General features: G+C 40.7%; 1 protein-coding gene across 1 annotated transcript in view; it reads right to left on the reverse strand.

Moving 5' to 3' along the window:
* The window catches only part of ANO2 (anoctamin 2), a 377,551-nt gene that overhangs the window by 87,447 nt on the left and 272,929 nt on the right, over positions 1-17,175 (reverse strand). Inside the window, exon 15 of the mRNA XM_049882253.1 lies at positions 15,323-15,397. Within this exon, the coding sequence (XP_049738210.1) occupies positions 15,323-15,397 (75 nt within the window). The remainder of the gene's footprint in view (positions 1-15,322; positions 15,398-17,175) is intronic.

Below are 17,175 nucleotides of genomic sequence, written 5' to 3' on the forward strand. Positions count from 1 at the left end.
CTCTGTTGCTGTTCTTTGTAATATGACCTTCTCTGGTTTTGATTTCTATCCCATTATGTAAATCAAGGAGTCTCCAGGTGGTGCAAATGGCTAATGCACTGGGGTGTAACTAAAAGGTTGGAGGCTCGAGTCCACCCAGAGGCACCTCCAAAGAAAGGCCTGGTGATCTACTTCTGAAAAACCAGCTATTGAAAACCCTGTGGAGCACTGTTCTACTCTGACACACTCAGGGTCCCATTGGTTGTTGACTCAGAAGGAACCGCTACTGGATGGAAATCAGGTTCTGAACCTCTTCTTTGGTGTCTTTCATAAGCACCCAAAGACTCAGAGAGTTTTCAAGCTGGAAGAGCTTGGAGAGCACCACCAACCCAGCACCACATCCCATTTTGTATATAAGGAAAGAGGCATGGAAAGATGAGGCGATTTGCTTAAGGTTCCAAGACATGGATGACGATCCTAGTTAACTGGGTTGTGGTGGAAATCAAAAACCTTCAGCATTTAGGGATTAGCAATGTCCAGCCATTGGTCTTATACATAAGGAAATTGAAGCCCAAGAGGTAACAATTCGATTTGCCCAATGTCTGGAGGGCACATGGCAGAGCTGAGATAATGTTGATAATAACATCATCATCAACAGCTGACCTATCCGTGTCTTCTCTAGGGCATACTAATGTACATCTTCACTAGTAGTAATCCTCATAGCAGCCACATAAGATATTCACTTTGTAGATAAAGCTTGGTGGCTTCCTACAGTGAAGGCTTGATATATTTGGCAGATCCAGGATTTGAACCTGCTCTACGGCTATAAGTCTACAGTTCCCTACTCTAGCTTTAAAATGCAGTTTTTCCTGCACTAAATCCAGGACTATTTTCACCACTTGTGGCTGTAGTTTTTATTTTGTAATTCAGCTAACACTTACTGACCACTATATTGTGCAAACCACTGGACTAGGTATATTTTGTGCTTGTGGTCAGTCTCCTTCAACTTGGCCAAAGGTAGGGGCTGGTCTTGCACCACATTTTACTCTCCTGCCACTTCATGGTGGTGTCTCTGTGTAAAACCAGCTTGGTAAAGATTTGCTGATACCCAGCTTTAGGCAATGTAGCTTTCCTACACAGGGTACCATTATCATGGTCCTTATTGTTTTTCACATTTGAATGCCATAGCCTTACGTCTAGGGCATAATCAAATTGCAATGTAATCCTGACTTCAGAGTCTGGAGCACTATCTAACACTATGAGACAGGAAGGAAAGCCTGCCTGGCTCCCACTCTCCAGGACTTGCATTCTGACAGTAGAGTTCAGAAACCCATCACACACTGGCAACAAGTGTGAGCTAGTAGCAGCTGGATGGAGCCACAGGCCTCAGTTGTGAGCATCTGGTATGCTTTGAGCAGGGAGCAGGAGGATTAGTTAGAAAAAACCCTATGGAAGAAGCTTTGGGATGATTTCCCATGGAAAAGGCTTGGAGGAAAAAATAAGGAGGAGGAAGAAATTTCCAGAAAAGGGAGGAGAAACAAGTAGAAATGCATGAGGCAGAAGCAACCTCTGCAGAATGAGTGGGACAGTGCCCTGTATAGGACATGACACATAGCAGTAACTCAATTAAAAAAACAAAACAAATAATTACATGCTAAAGACTATCACTGACATAATAAGCTGTCTCCGGCATCTGTCTGATTAATGAATTTATTCATTCAGTCATTCATAAAACGTGTCTTGAGCACCTTCTATATTCAAGTTACAGTTCTAGGTGTCAGGGATATAAGCCCGTTGCTGTCGAGTCGATTCTGACTCATACGGACTCTATAGGATAGAGTAGAACTGCCCATAGGGTTTCCAAGGAGCGGCTGGTGGATTTGAACTGCCGACATTTTGGTTAGCAGCTAAGTTCTTAACGACAGTGCTACCAGGGCTCCAGTGTCAGGGATACAGCAGTGAATAAACAGATAGAAATCCCTGCTCTCAAAAAGGCACTTGACAAAGTCCAACACCCATTCATGATAAAAACTCTCAGCGAAATAGAAAGGAAATTCCTCAACATAATAAAGGGTATTTATACAAAGCCAACAGCCAACATCATCCTAAACAGAGAGAGTCTGAAAGCATTCCCCTTGAGAACGGGAACCAGATAAGGATGCCCTCTATCACCTCTCTTATTCAACATTGTGCTGGAGGTCTTAGCCAGAGCAATTAGGCAAGAAAAAGAAATAAAGGGCATCCAAATTGATAAGGAAGAAGTAAAAATATTCCTATTTGCAGATATGATCTTAAAAACAAAAAAACCCAAAGAATCCAAGAGAAAGCTACTGGAACTAATAGGAGAGTTCAGCAAAGTATCAGGATACAAGATAAACATAAAAAAATAAGTTGGTTTTCTCTACAGCAACAAAGAGACCTTGCTCATGGATAGGAAGACTCAACATTGAGAAAATGTCAATTCTATCCAAAGTGATCTACAGATACAATGCAATCCCAATCCAAATTCCAATGACATTTTTTAATGAAATGGAGAAAAAAATCACCACCTTCATATGGAAAGAGAAGAGGCCCTGCATAAGTAAAGCATTACTGAAGAATGAAGTGGGAAGAGGCTTTACACTACCTGATTTTAGTACCTGTTTGGCACTAGTTTTTTTTTTTTTTTATACTGCTAGGGTAGTCAAAACAGCCTGGTACTGGTACAACAACAGATACACAGACCAATGGAACAGAATTGAGAATCCAGATGTAAATTTATCCACCTGTGAGCAGCTGATGTTTGACAAAGGCCTAAACTCCTTTAGATGGCGAAAAGACAGTCTCTTTAACAAATGGTGCTGGCACAACTGGATATCCATGTGCAAAAAAAATGAAACAAGACCCCCGCCTCATACCATATACAAAAACTAACTCAAAATGGACCAAAGGCCTAAATATAAAATCTAAAACGATAAAGATCATGGAAGAAAAATAGAATCAATGCTAGGAGCCCTGAAAAAACAAAAAACAAACCCAGTGCTGTGGAGTCAATTCCGACTCATAGAGACACTATACATGGCATAAATAGAATACAAACCACAACTAACAGTACACAAACACCAGAAGAGAAACTAGGTAACTGGGAGCTCCTAAAAAAAAATCAGACACTTATGTTCATCCAAAGACTTCACCAAAAAAGTAAAAAGAGAACCTATAGACTGGGACAAAAAAATTTGGCTCTGACATATCGATCAGGGTCTAATCTCTAAAATCTACAAGATACTGCAACAACAAAAAGACAACCCAATTAAAACATGGGCAAAGGATATGAACAGACACTTCACCAAAGAAGGCATTCAGGTGGCTAACATACATGAGGAAACGCTCACGATCACTAGCCATTAGAGAAATGCAAATGAAAGCTACGATGAGATATCTTCTCACCCCAACAAGGCTGGCACTAATCCAAAAAACACAAAATAATAAATGTTGGAGAGGTTGCAGAGAGATGGGAGCACTTATGCACTGCTGGTGGGAATGTAAAATGGTACGAACACTTTGGAAAACAATTTGGCTCTTCCTTAAAAAGCTAGAAATAGAAGTACCATAGGATCCAGGAATCCAACTCCTTGGAATATATTCTAGAGAAATAAGAGCCATCAAATGAACAGATATGTGCACACCCATGCTCATTGCAGCACTGTTCACAATAGCAAAAAGATGGAAACAACCTAGGTGCCCATCAGCAGACAAATGGATAAACAAATTATGGAACATACGCACAACGAAATACTACACAGTAATAAAGAACAATGATGAACCTGTGAAATATCTCACAACATGGATGAACCTGGAGGGCATGATCCTGAGTGAAATTAGTCAGCTGCAAAAGGACAAATATTGTGTGAGACCACTATTATAAGAACTCAAGAAAAGGTTTCAACACAGAAGAAGATATTCTTTGATGGTTACAAGAGTGGAGAAGGACGAAGAGGGAAATTCACTAGCTACATAGTACACGAGAATCATCTTAGGTGAAGGGAAGGAGAAGTCAGCACGACTGGACTAAAGCAAAAGCCAAGAAGTTTCCTGAACACAACCAAACACTTTGAGGGACAGAGTAGCTGGGGCGGGGATCTGGGGACCATGGTTTTGGGGGATACCTAGGTCAATTGGCATAGCGAAGTTTATTAAGAAAATGTTCTGCATCCCACTTTGGTGAGTGGCATCTGGGGTCTTAAAAGCTTGCAAGTGGCCATCTAAGATTCATCAACTGGTCCTAATCAACTTGGAGCAAGGAAGAATGAAGAACACCAAAGACACAAGGAAAATATTAGCCCAAAACAACAAAAGGTCTACATAAACCAGAGACTCCATCAGCCTGAGACCAGAAGAACTAGATGGTGCCTGGCTCGATCAATGACCGCCCTGACAGGGAACACAGCAGAAAGTCCCTGATGCAGTGGGAGAAAAGTGTGGAGCAGAACTCAAATTCACGAAAAAAGACCAGACTTAATGATCTGACTGAGACTAGAGGAACCCCCGAAGCCATGGCCTCTGGATGTTCTGTTAACCCAGAACTAAAACCATTCCTGAAGCCCACTCTTCAGACAAAGATTAGACTGGACGACAAAACATAAAATGATACTCGTGAAGAACGTGCTTCTTGATTCAAGCAGATACAGGAGACCAAATGGGCAGCTCCTGTCCAGGGCACAGACGAGAAGGCAGGAAAGGACAGGAGCTCATTGGTTGGACACAGGAAACCCTGGGTGGAGAGGGCGTCACACTGAGAATTGCAACTAGTGTCACATAACAATATATGCATAAATTTTTGTATGAGAAATTAACTTGAGCTGTAAGCTTCCACCTAAAGCACAATAAAAAAAAAAGTGGGGGGGGGAAAAGAAAGAAAAAGAAATCCTTGCTCTCATGGTGTTAATCTTCTGGTGGAGGAATTCCTAGACAATAAATTAATGCACAGGTAAAAATACATAGCATAGCTGGTGTGACAAGTACTGTGGCAACCAAAAAGGCAAAACGGGGGCATACAGAGTAGGTTGCAATTTAAAATAGGGTAGTCAGGAAAGGTTTAGCCAAGAAGGTGACATTTCAGCAAGGACCTAAAGGAGGGATTCTGAGGAGAGAATGTTTCAGGCAGTGGGACCTCCAAGTGCAAAGGCCAGTGTGGCTGAAGCAGAATGAGCAAGGGGAGAGCAATAGCAGATGAAGTTGGTGAATTGGGGAGAGAAAGGATGGGTGGGGTTGAAGTGAGTCAGCCCTGCAATATAAGGATGTTGGCTTCTACACCTCATGAGAAGGAAAGCCGTTAGAGGGTTCTGAGCTGAGAAGCGAAATGGCTTGACTTAACATTCTAAAAAGATTGATGTGCTGATAATCTGCAGGGGCCAGTATGAAACCTGGGAAACCATTTAGGAGGCTACCATAAGAACCCAGGCAAGAGATGATGGTGGGTTAGAACCAGGGTGAAAGTAGTGGAGATGGCAAGAAGTGGTTGGATTCTGGATATATTTTGAAAGTGGAGTCAATCAGACTTTCTAACAGATTGGCCTGGAATGGAAAAGAAAGAGAAGAATCAGAGATGACACCAAGATTTTTGGTGAGAAGACCTGAAAGGAAACAGTGACCATCAACTGAGATAGGTAAGACCATGGGAGGAGCAGGTTAGAGGGACAACCAGAAATTCAGTTTTGGATGTGTTAGGTATGTGATGCCTATTAGACCTCCAAGGGCAGAGATGAAATAGGCAGTTAGTTATATAAATCTGGAGTGCAGGGGAGCAGTCTGAACTGGAGACAGAAATTTAGGCATAATCAAAATATAAATGGCATTTAAAGCTCTGAGGTTGGATGACATTACCAAGGAAATGAGCGTGGATGAAGAAGACATGTGATCTGAGTACTGAAACCTGCATCATTCTGCATGTCAAACACAAAGTAAGAATGGCTTGACACTTAGCCAACTCCAGAGAAAGAGGAGAGGAGTGCTCAGGGATGTGATCCTGCTTCACTTGAGGGCACTTGAGGTCAGACATATGGAAACTGTCCAGGAGTCTGGCCCTCTGGCTAGCACATTCCTTGTTATTACATGTCAAAAGCTACAGTCAGAAGAAAAGTGAATGGGGAAGGATCCTGTCACACCAGCTCATTAGAGGGGGAGGGGAAGGGAAAGGGGATTATATTGGCAGTCCATACCTTTGGTGCTTGGGTGGATTAGAACCTTTGTTGGCAGGCTAAGATGGCCTCTAGAATCTGGGAGGGGAGGTAGCCAGATGAGGAGGATTTCTGATGGTTGGTTGCCAATGTACAAGTATAAGTAAATGATTGTCTTAGGTATGGGGGGAAAATTTTGCATCTAGCCCTAGAGAAAGAACGCTGCCTCTGATAATCTCCTCCCTTATAAAAAGAAAACAAAAAGTGAGTTAATTCAAAAAAGAAAGAAATTTTAGCTCAACATACTGATTTGGAGAAAAGAAAGAAAATTCCTTTCCGTCTATGCTGACCTCTGTCATAGGTGGGGCAGATGAACACAGCAGTAGGACATTCCTGGGCCCTCATGATCCCAAAATAAATATCCCCAACTGATCTGGCAGAGTGGTTTCTCTAGAACCCTCCTAATGCCTGTGGTCCTAGTGTCTTCTTCAGCATGGGAACAATCACAGGGGGTAGAGGAGAGAAGAAGGAGATGAGAGAGATTTATTTTGTCACAGTAGGTACCATAATCTCATGACGAAAAATACTCCCTTATAAACACCACCCTGACCCATTCATCCTATGCTCCATGCCTTGTTCTAGAGTGATCGCCAGCTCTTTTTTTTAAGAGACTGGGATTTTTAAAAAAGTGGACAAAAAAAGGGAAAAGTTTAATGTAAAGTAATGATTTTTAAAACTCTAAGAGGTAAAGCCAAAAAAACAAAACCTGATTCCGACCCATAGTAACTCTATAGGACAGAGTAAACCACCCCATACAGGACACAAAGGAGCACCTGGTGGATTTAACTGCCAACTTTTGGTTAGCAAGCGTAGCTCTTAACCACTACGCCACCAGGGTTTCGTAGAGGTGGAAGGACCATATAATTTATTGTCCAATCTGGAATACTTTTGAGAGTAAAAAGGAGTGCTACTAATAATTACCCAAGGTCAGCAAGATTAAACCAGGAGTAGTCTAAAGAACCTGGTTGTGTAATCACTCAAACAGTGCTCCAATCCATTCCTATCACTCTTCTCCCAGATCCCAGTTCTCAGCACTTGGTGATTACAGTCAGGGAACTCCAGACATAATGAGATACATCAATTTGTTTTTGTGTCTGATATAGAATCTTGCATTTAAAGATCTGGAGGTAAGTGGGCTTGGGAGAGAGAGGAAAAGAGAGATTATCACATATTTATAAATAATGTTGCTGTTGTTAGGTGCCATTGAGTCCTATGTACAACAGAACAAAACACTGCCCAGTTCTGTGCCATCCTCACAATCATTGTTATGCTTGAGCCCATTGTCAGACACTGTGTCAATCCATCTCATTGAGAGTCTTCCTCTTTTTCACAACACTCTACCAGGCATGACATCCTTCTCCAAGGCCTGGTTCCTACTGATAACATGTCTGAAGTATGCGAAACGAAGTCTCACCATGCTTGCTTCTAAGGAGCATTCTGGCTGTACTCCTTCCGGGACATATTTGTTCATTCTTCGGGCAGTCCATGGTGTATTCAATATCCTCGCCAACACCATAATTCAAAGGTATCAATTCTTCTTCGGTCTTCCTTATTCATTGTCCAGTTCTCATACTCATATGAGGTGACTGAAAATACCATGGCTTGGGTCAGGTATACCTTAATCCTTAAAGTGACATATGTGCTTTTTAACACTTTAAAGAAGTCTTTTGCAGCAGATTTACTCAATGCATTATTACATCATTTGATTTCTTGACTGCTGCTTCCAAGAGTGTTGATTGTGGATCCAAGTAAAATGAAATCCTTGACAACTTCAATCTTTTCTCCCTTTATCATGATGTTGCTTATTGGTCCAGTTGTGAGGATTTTTGTTTCTTTTATGTGGAGGTGTAATGCATACCGAAGGCTGTGGTCTTTGATCTTCATCAGTAGTGCTTCAAGTCCTCTTCACTTTCAGCAAGCAAAGTTGTGTCATCTGTATATCGCAGGTTGTTAAAGAGTCTTCCTCCAATCCCGATGCCTCGTTCTTCTTCACATAGTCCAGATTCTCAGATTATTTGCTCAGCATACAGGTTGAATAAGTGTGGTGGAAGGATACAAACCTGACACACACCTTTGCTGACTTTAAACTATGCAGTATCTCCTTGTCCTATTTGAATGACTGCCTCTTGGTCTATGTACAGGCTTCTCATGAGCACAATTAAGTGTTCTGGAATTCCCATTCTTCACAATGTTGTCCATAATTTGTTATGATCCACACAATCGAATGCCTTTGCATAGTCAATTCATGAACAATACGCAAATCTATTTTCCACCCTCCAGTCTAGTTTTAGGAGGTATCCAGGGAATTAAAAAAAAAAAAACCTTAGCACTCTGGCAACATGACCATTGTGTCAGTTTGCAGCATATGTTCAATGGGCCAGTAATCTGTTTGTTGCCGACAATGACAATGATGATGGTGATGATATACATTCTTCTGTCAGATAGTAAATAAGCTTCTATTTCAGTCCTCAGCTTATCTGACCTATCAGTGGCATCTGGCGCAACTGATTGCTCTTCCCCTGGAAATACTTTGACTCTCAGGATCCCCCACTATCATCTTTTCTGGTTCCTCCTCATTCTCCCAACCTTTAACATTATAGTGTCCTGTGACTCAGTCCTTGGATCTTTTCTCTATCTACACTCACTCCCCTGGTGATCTCATGCAATCTTATGGCTTTAAATACCCTCTATAGCCGATTAGGTCTGCAGCCTGGACCTCTCCTCCAAACCCCAGATTCTTATCCATCACAGGTACAACTCCAGAATTCTTCCCCATCTCAGTGATAACGCCAACCTTTTCATTGCTTGAGCTAAAAACCTTAGAGTTATCCTTAACTTCTGTCTGTTTTATACTACATGATCAAATTCTTTCAGGTCCACCTTTAAAACGGAACAAACATTGAAGGGAAGGACAACACACAATACAGGGGAAGTCAGCACCTCTGGGCTAAACCAAAAGCTAAGAAGATTCCTGAATACAACAAAACACTTCAAGGGATAGAGTAGCAGGGGTGGGGATCTGGGGACTATGGTTTCAGGGGACACCTAGGTCAACTGGCATAACAAAGTATATTAAGAAAACTTTCTACATCCCACTTTGGTGAGTGGCATCTGGGGTCTTAAAAGCTAGCAAGTGGCCATCTAAGATGCATCAATTGATCTTGACCCACCTGGAGCAAAGGTGAATGAAGAACACCAAAGACGCAAGGAAAATATGAGCCCAAGAGACAGAAAGGGCCACATAAACCAGAGACTCCATCAGCCTGAGACCAGAAGTACTACCTGGTCTGAGACCACAGCTGCCACCAATGACTGCCCTGACAGGGAACACAACAGAGAATCCCTGATGGAGTAAGAGAAAAGTGGGATGCAGATCTCAAATTCCAGTAAAAACACCAGACTTAATGGTCTGAATGAGACTGGAGGCACCCCAGAGGACATGGCCTTCAGACTCTCTGTTAGCCCACAACTAAAACCATTCCTGAAGCCAACTCTTCAGAAAAAGATCAGACTGGGCTATAAGACATAAAATGATACTGATGAGGAGTGTGCTTCTTAGTTCAAGTAGACTCATGAAACTATGCGGGCAGCTCCTGTCCAGAGGCGAGATAAGAAAGCAGTGGGGGACAGGAGCTGGTTGAATGGACACGACAAATACAGGGTGGAGAGGAGGACTGTGCTGTCACGTTACAGCTAGAGCAGCTAGGGTCACATAACAATGTGTATATAAGTTTTTGTATGAGAAACTGACTTGAATTATAAATTTCACTTAAAGCACAATAAAAAAAGAAGGAAAAAAAAATAGAATTAACATCTGACCGCTTTTCACTATCACCCTGCCCAGGCCACTGCCACTTCTCACCTTGTGTTATTGCAATAGCCTCCTACTTGATCTTCCTCTTCTCACCTTTGCCTTCATACCAGTATTTTCTCACCACAGCAGGCAGAATGATCCCTTTGAAATGTGTCAGATCATGTCACTTCTCTGCCCAATCTTTTACTGGGGGTTGTTAGCTCACACAGAATAAGCTCAAATCCTTACACTGGCCTATACGGCCCCACCGAACAAACTCCCCATGACCTCTCTGACCTCATCTCCCCCTACTGTCTCTCTGGTATACTTAGCTCCAGCCACACTGTAACTGTTGCTCGCTGCACCTCTAAACACCAAACACAACCAGCCTCGGGGCTTTTTACTCACTGTTCCCTCTGCCTGGAATGTCTCCCACCAGAATATCCACGTGGCTTGCTCCTTTGCCTCCTCCAGAGCCTTGCTCAAATGTCATCTCCTTAACAAAAACTTCCCTGATCAATCTAATTTATATTTATAATCAATCTATTACATACATATGTGTATGTGTATATATATATATATATATATAGGATCCCTGGTGGCATAGTGGTTAAGAGCTTGGCTGATAACAAAAAGGTCAGCAGTTTGAATCCACTAGCCACTCCTTGGAAACTCTATGGGGCAGTTACGGGGCAGTTCTATTCTGTCCTATAGGGTTGTTACGAGATAGAATCAACTGGACGGCAACAGGAAAGAGTGGGAATATATATATATATATATATATTTTCTTATTCTTATTTATTGTGAACATAGAGAAAAACGACACACACACACAGTTTAATGAATAAAGCAAACAATAGTATAATCCAGTCAATATTGCCAGCACCTCTGAATGTCCCCTTCCTTACCACTGCATACACACTATCTCCATCCTTTCTCCCCCTTTAGGTGTAACAACTATTTTGAATACTGTAATAATCATTTCCTTGCTTATCTTTATAATTTTATCACTTAGGTGTGTATCCTTAAGCAATATAGTTAAGTGTTGTCTCTTTCTGAACTTTATATGAATGGAATCAAATTGTCAATATTCTTTTGTCTTGGGTTTTTCACCCATGATGTTGTATGAGGTTATCGTATGTTCATTTTCATGACTGTGTAACATTTAATTTTATAAATATACCTGTTTACTTATCCATTCTAATGGAGATAGAGTTAACTCGTTTCCAGTTTGAAGTTTCTTGAATGTGCATTCTTTTCTGCTGTACACGTGTACAAGTTTCTCTAGGCATATACCTGGGAGTAGAATTTCTGGGACCTAGGATATACGTGGAGCCCTGGTGGCATAGTGGTTAAGAGCTCCGCTGCTAAACGGCAGTTCAAATCCACCAGCTGTACCTTGGAAACCCTATGGAGCAGTTCTACTCTGTCCCATAGGGTCACTATGAGTTGGAACCAACCTGACAGCACCTAACAACAACAACAACAATGGTATACATATTTTGAATTTTACTAGATAATGTCAAATGGTTTCCAAAGTGATTTTTTCAATTTCCCCACCAACAGCACCATATGAGCATTTCTTTTGATGTACATCTTTGCTAATACTTCATATTGACAGACTTTTTAAATTATAGTATATCTATGGGGTATATATTTTGGAGCCCTGGTGGCACAGAAGTTAAAAAGCTTGGCTGCTAACCAAAAGATCAGCAGTTCAAATCCATCAGTCTATCCTTGGAAACCCTACGGGGCAGTTCTACTCTGTCCTGTAGGGTTGCTATGAGTTGGAATTGACTTGACAGCAACAGTTTTATTAGGTATACAATGATATTTTCATTGTGGCTTAAATCAGAATTTCTCTAATTACTAGTGAGACTGAGTTCTCTTTCATAGGTTTATTGGCCATTTGTAGTTTCTCTTTTGAGAGATGCTTGTTCAAGTTTTTTGCCCATTTTTTTGTTGGGTTACCTCTCTTTTCCCATTGATTTGTAGGAATTCCATATATATTTTGATGCTAATTCTTTGTAAGTTATGGGTGTTGCAAATATATTCCCCCATTCGGATTACTTTTCTTCTCACAATCTTTGTGTCTTTTCATGAGTAAAAATTTAATTTTAATATAGTCAAGTTTACCAGCATTTTATTATGGTGGTGCTTTTCAAGCCTTGTTTAAGAAATCCTCCTCTGCTTCAAGGGCATGAATATATTTTTTTGTATGTATTTTAAAACTTTATTGTATAGCCTTTCACATTTAATCTTTAAAATACACTTAGAATTGATGTTTCTGAATGATGTGAAGTAGGGTTCAGTTTCATAATTTTCTATATGGGTACCCAACAGTCCCAGAAGCATTTATGGAGAAGTTTATCATTTTCTCCACTTAAACACAGTGCCACTTGCATGAATCTGATTCTTGGCTTTCTATATTATTCAGTTGGTCTAATTATCTATTCTCACAATAATGCACATTGCTCTACTTACAGCTTTATAATAAATCTATATATGGTAGAGTAACTTATCCCTCCTTGTTCTTCTTCAAGAGTATCCTAACTATTCTTAGCCTTTACAATTTGTCAAGTGGATAATATATAGACCTTAGAACCCTTTAACTCTGTTTATTGCCCACTCAATTTATATGTTATTGTTGTATATATCTATCTTACTTTTAACCCATGAGATATTGTTTTAAAAGTTAAGGTTATATAGATTTCCCCACATATTTACCACTTTAACTGATCTTTAGTCCTTCCTAAATCTATGACCTTCCATGTGAGATCACTTCTAAAGTAGATTCTAAGCACTTCCTTTAATGAGAGATTCAGTTGCTGGCAAACTCTCTGTTTTGATCTTTGTTTCATATGTAAATATCTTTATTTTATTCTCATTTCTAGATGATATTTTTCTTGGATGTGGAATTCTGGGTTAGCAATTATTTTCTTTTCAGCACATAAAGATAAAATTTTACTATATTCTGATTTCCAATGCACTACGAGAAATCAACAGTCAATATAACTGTCTCTCCATTGAAGGTAATCTTTTTATTTTTGATACTTCTGAGATTTTTCTTATGTCTTATATATTCTATAATTTTACTAAAATGAATATAGATGTAGAAATCTTTTTTATTATTCATGCCTGAGTTTCTTCAATCTTTGGATTTGTATTCTGAAGCAGATTAGGAAATTATGTCATTATATCTCATTCACTACCTGTTCTCTTTCCAACAATGCAATTAAACATATGTTAAATCTTTTTTAAATCTTATCACTCTATTTCCATGTCTCATAACCTCCCTTCAATAGCTTCCATCTTTTGCCTCCCTATGCTGCATTATTAACAATTTCTTTTAACTTGTATTTCATTTCACAAGTCTCTTTCCAGCTGTGTCTAATTTATTGTTAAACCTATCCACAATCACGTGAGCCAATCCCTTGAAGGAAATTTCTATCTATATCACTGGTTCTGTTTCTCTAGGGAACTCTAAGAGTCCACTAGGTAGGAAGGGGGTGGGTTTATGCTTCATCTTTATTCTGAGAGTATAGCACTTTAGAGTTCCAATTTAATATGGTGAGGACTTCCTGTGAGAATCCCCACCCAGAGCCAGCCATAATCCCTGGTTTTTATCTTCCTTATCCTCCTAAAACTGCCAAAACCAAAGTCCAAGTTGCCTAAGTGGGAGAATGTCCTCAGGTAAAAGCAGCATTAGTGCTCAGGCATTCATTTCCTAGGTTCCTACTTTACCTCAGATTTTACACTAGTATTGCTTACTATTTTTTCAGTTCCTCAGGCTTTAAGAAGATTGAAACAGTATATATTTATTCAATATGTTTTGTTATTTTCAGCAACATGGAATAATCCAAATGCCCTAACCCACCATTACTGGAAATTGAAGTCTATTCTACATATTTATTTACTTATTTGTTGTTTGTAAATTCCTTGAAGAAGGGATTACTTTGTTTTGTTTTCTGCTGTATCCCTAGTTCCTAAGAATACTGTCAAGCACACAGTTGGCACTCACTAAACATTTCTTGAATAAATTAATTAATTCCCCGTTGGTCTTGAGGAAACAATATACACATGTGGGAGGCTTTGAAATGTTAAATCAAAATTAAACTACATATCATTCTAGCTTACCACACCGTGAGTCACCATATATTCTTGAATAAATTCTCTATGCCTTGCATTTGCTAAACAATAAGAAGAAAACAAATTTAGACTTCTAAGCTTTGGCAAGGCACCCATCAATTCTGCACTTCATCTGCAAAACGAGGAGTTGAATTAGATGGTGCCTAAGCTTCCTCCACTGTTAAAATTTCTAAGACTAGGGCATAGTCCCTCTCTTCAGCGGTCATAATGGCAATGATAATGGCAATAATAACCTTAGGCCAGGGCCAGAGTTACCTCTGGCCAGTTGTTTTTGTTGTTAATTATCCTCAAGTTCACTCCAATTCATGATGATCCCATGTGTTAGAGAAGAACTGCTTCATAAGGTTTTCTTGGCTATAATCTTTAGGGAAACAGATGGCTAAGCCTTTCTTCCGCTGTACCACTAGGTGGGTTTGAACTGCCAACCTTTATGTTAGCAGCCCAGCGCAAGCCTTTTGCACCACCTAGGGACCTCCTCACAGTAGCCCTGGTGGCACAAACAGTTAAGTGCTAGGCTGCTAACTGAAAGGTTGGCAGTTCGAACCTACCCAGTGGCTCCATGGGAGAAAGGCCTGTTGATTTGCTTTCGTAGAGATTACAGCCAAGAAAACCCTATGAGGCAGTTCTACTGTCACAGGAGGTCACTATGAGTCAAATTCGACTCGACGGCACCTAACAACAACAGAGACTTTCTCTGGTCAGTAAGTCCAGAAAATTGTGATGATTTCACCCCAATTTTTTAAATAAGCAACCCCCCAACTAGTCTGTAGTCCTGCTTAGAAATGCCTATTGCCCCTGAGTCTGAGTGCTCTGAGCTGTAAGGACACAACTTTTCTTCCTAAAGCAGAACCTCCAATCTTGAATACTAGGAGTCTCCCCATGAAGAGTGGCAGATGTCTTAGTGATCCTAACTCTGCCCTCTGATTTTCACATTACCCAAGGTCTCCTTACCTTAGTTACTTCTGTCTGTCTCAACCATCTGGCTCCCAAGAATGTCCTGCTCCAACTTTATTGTCCCTACTCAAGTATGAACCACAGACCCCTCCCTTGGCTTACCCAGGCATGAGGTGAGACTGTCTGTGTCTTTCAAAAAGACTCTACTGCACTCTAGAACTCTAAAGGAGAACAGCAGGGACAGGATCTATATGCATGCAGTCACAGGCAGGTAGTTCCTCAAGGAAATTACCATAAACAAGATGGAGGCAAAGCTCATCAAGTAGCCTGGGAAACGATCCTTCCAGTCGAGCTTATCTTCATCATCCTGGGGAGAAACGGAAAAGTAGAGACAATCAGAGGGTACAAACAACAGATATTATTCTGCTCTAATGTTGCATAATTTTGCATACTATTGATCACTTGTCACTCTATATAGATTTTTTTTTTTTAGTCTGGTGCCTGAGCCTCCATATCAACACACCACTCTTAATTTCGAGATTACTAGATGAGCTGACACAGCCTGGAGAAACTACAGTGAAAACAGGACAAAATGTGAAGCCGCACATACTGAGCTGAAGTTCTAGTTCAACCACTTAGCTGTGTACTCTTAGACATGTCTCTTAACATTTCTGTCCCTCTATTTCTTTATCTGTAAAATGGTCCCAGTAGTGACACTTGCCTTAGATACTACACATGATAGTTTTGTTTTAATGAGAAACATGTGAACATGATAAAGTAATGGACAAATGACAGATGCAACCCAACCACAGGTAGAATCCTATAAATAGAACACCCATTAAATACAGCATCAACCACTGACTTTAGATCCTAATAATTATATAAATTACTCACAATTTTTATTCTTCAAAGAACCTGTATGTGGTATTACTTGTTTCCTCCAAAACGACTGTATTCTTCCCTTGTCACAAAAACAGATATTTCGGGGCACAGGTTAAACTGGTGCCATTCAGACAGTCTGGCAGAGAACCCTGTCTTTTCTCCCCATGGTTTAGGTCCAATTAACCCAAGCAGCAACCCTGGAACAACCATGTCACTGTCCCCACAGATTAGGTCCAGTTCACCCAGGCAGCTCTTCTGCAACAACCCTATCACTGACTGGTGACTTCCTTCGGCACACTCTGAGGGCCCTTCTCTGGTAGGGTGATGTCAACAAGGTATCACAGTAAAATATTCTGTTGATCAATTGCCTTATAATTTTAGTCCAGCCACTTGATTTCTCTGAGTTGAGGCCTTATAAAGTTAGGGGGTCCACACAGTTGTTCTGCCTACCTTGCAAGGTTGCCGTGAAGACCATCTGAAGCCAAGGCAATGTGAAATGGCAAAGCACTCTATGAAGGTTAAGATAGGAACTCACTCAGAAACTCAGGGCCATCGAGTTGATTAAGATAGGAGTCCTCCTGTATTTCTGCCATGTGTCTGAATTGATACTCAGCAACTAGAACCTTCTAGGGGCATCTGCTTTGTGTTCCCTTCCCTTCTCACCCCTGAATTTCAGAACACACCTGATTTGGCTCTAGCAACAGTGCCATCTAGCCTTCGAAAGTTTGTACTGTAGGCTACGGGACGTCTTGACCTAAAAGATTTCTTTCTAAAACATTTGTGCACCCACTGTGTATAGACCTTGGTGCCAGTCACAGAGGGGAGCCAGAAGAAAGTCCTATGATTACTGCAGCTGGCGGGGGGCTCCCAGTCTAGCGAGATGACACCCACATGCCATACAGGTTTACAAATCACATGTCAGTTTGGGGGTATTCTCTCTCCATCTCCAACCTGTGGGGAACTTGAGAAAAGGAACGGTGTATCTTTCTCATTGCATGCCTGGAGCTGAGCACAGGGTTCAGCTGCTTAATAAATGGTGATAGAATTGAGTGTTCAAGCTGAAGTCATTTAGTTGTTTAATTTACAGATAATATAAACAAGTGACCTATTCAGTTTTACAGTGACTTAGTGCCAGAATCTGGACTCAAGACTCCTGCGGACTTTCCATATGGCAATGAGAACAAGGTAAACTACAGACTATGGCCATTTTGAATAGTTGGGAGCATGTAAAGCTATTTCTAATTGGATTAGAATAAGACTCAT

The sequence above is a fragment of the Elephas maximus genome, chromosome 4 (genome assembly GCF_024166365.1).
Source record: "Elephas maximus indicus isolate mEleMax1 chromosome 4, mEleMax1 primary haplotype, whole genome shotgun sequence".
Taxonomy (NCBI): domain Eukaryota; kingdom Metazoa; phylum Chordata; class Mammalia; order Proboscidea; family Elephantidae; genus Elephas; species Elephas maximus.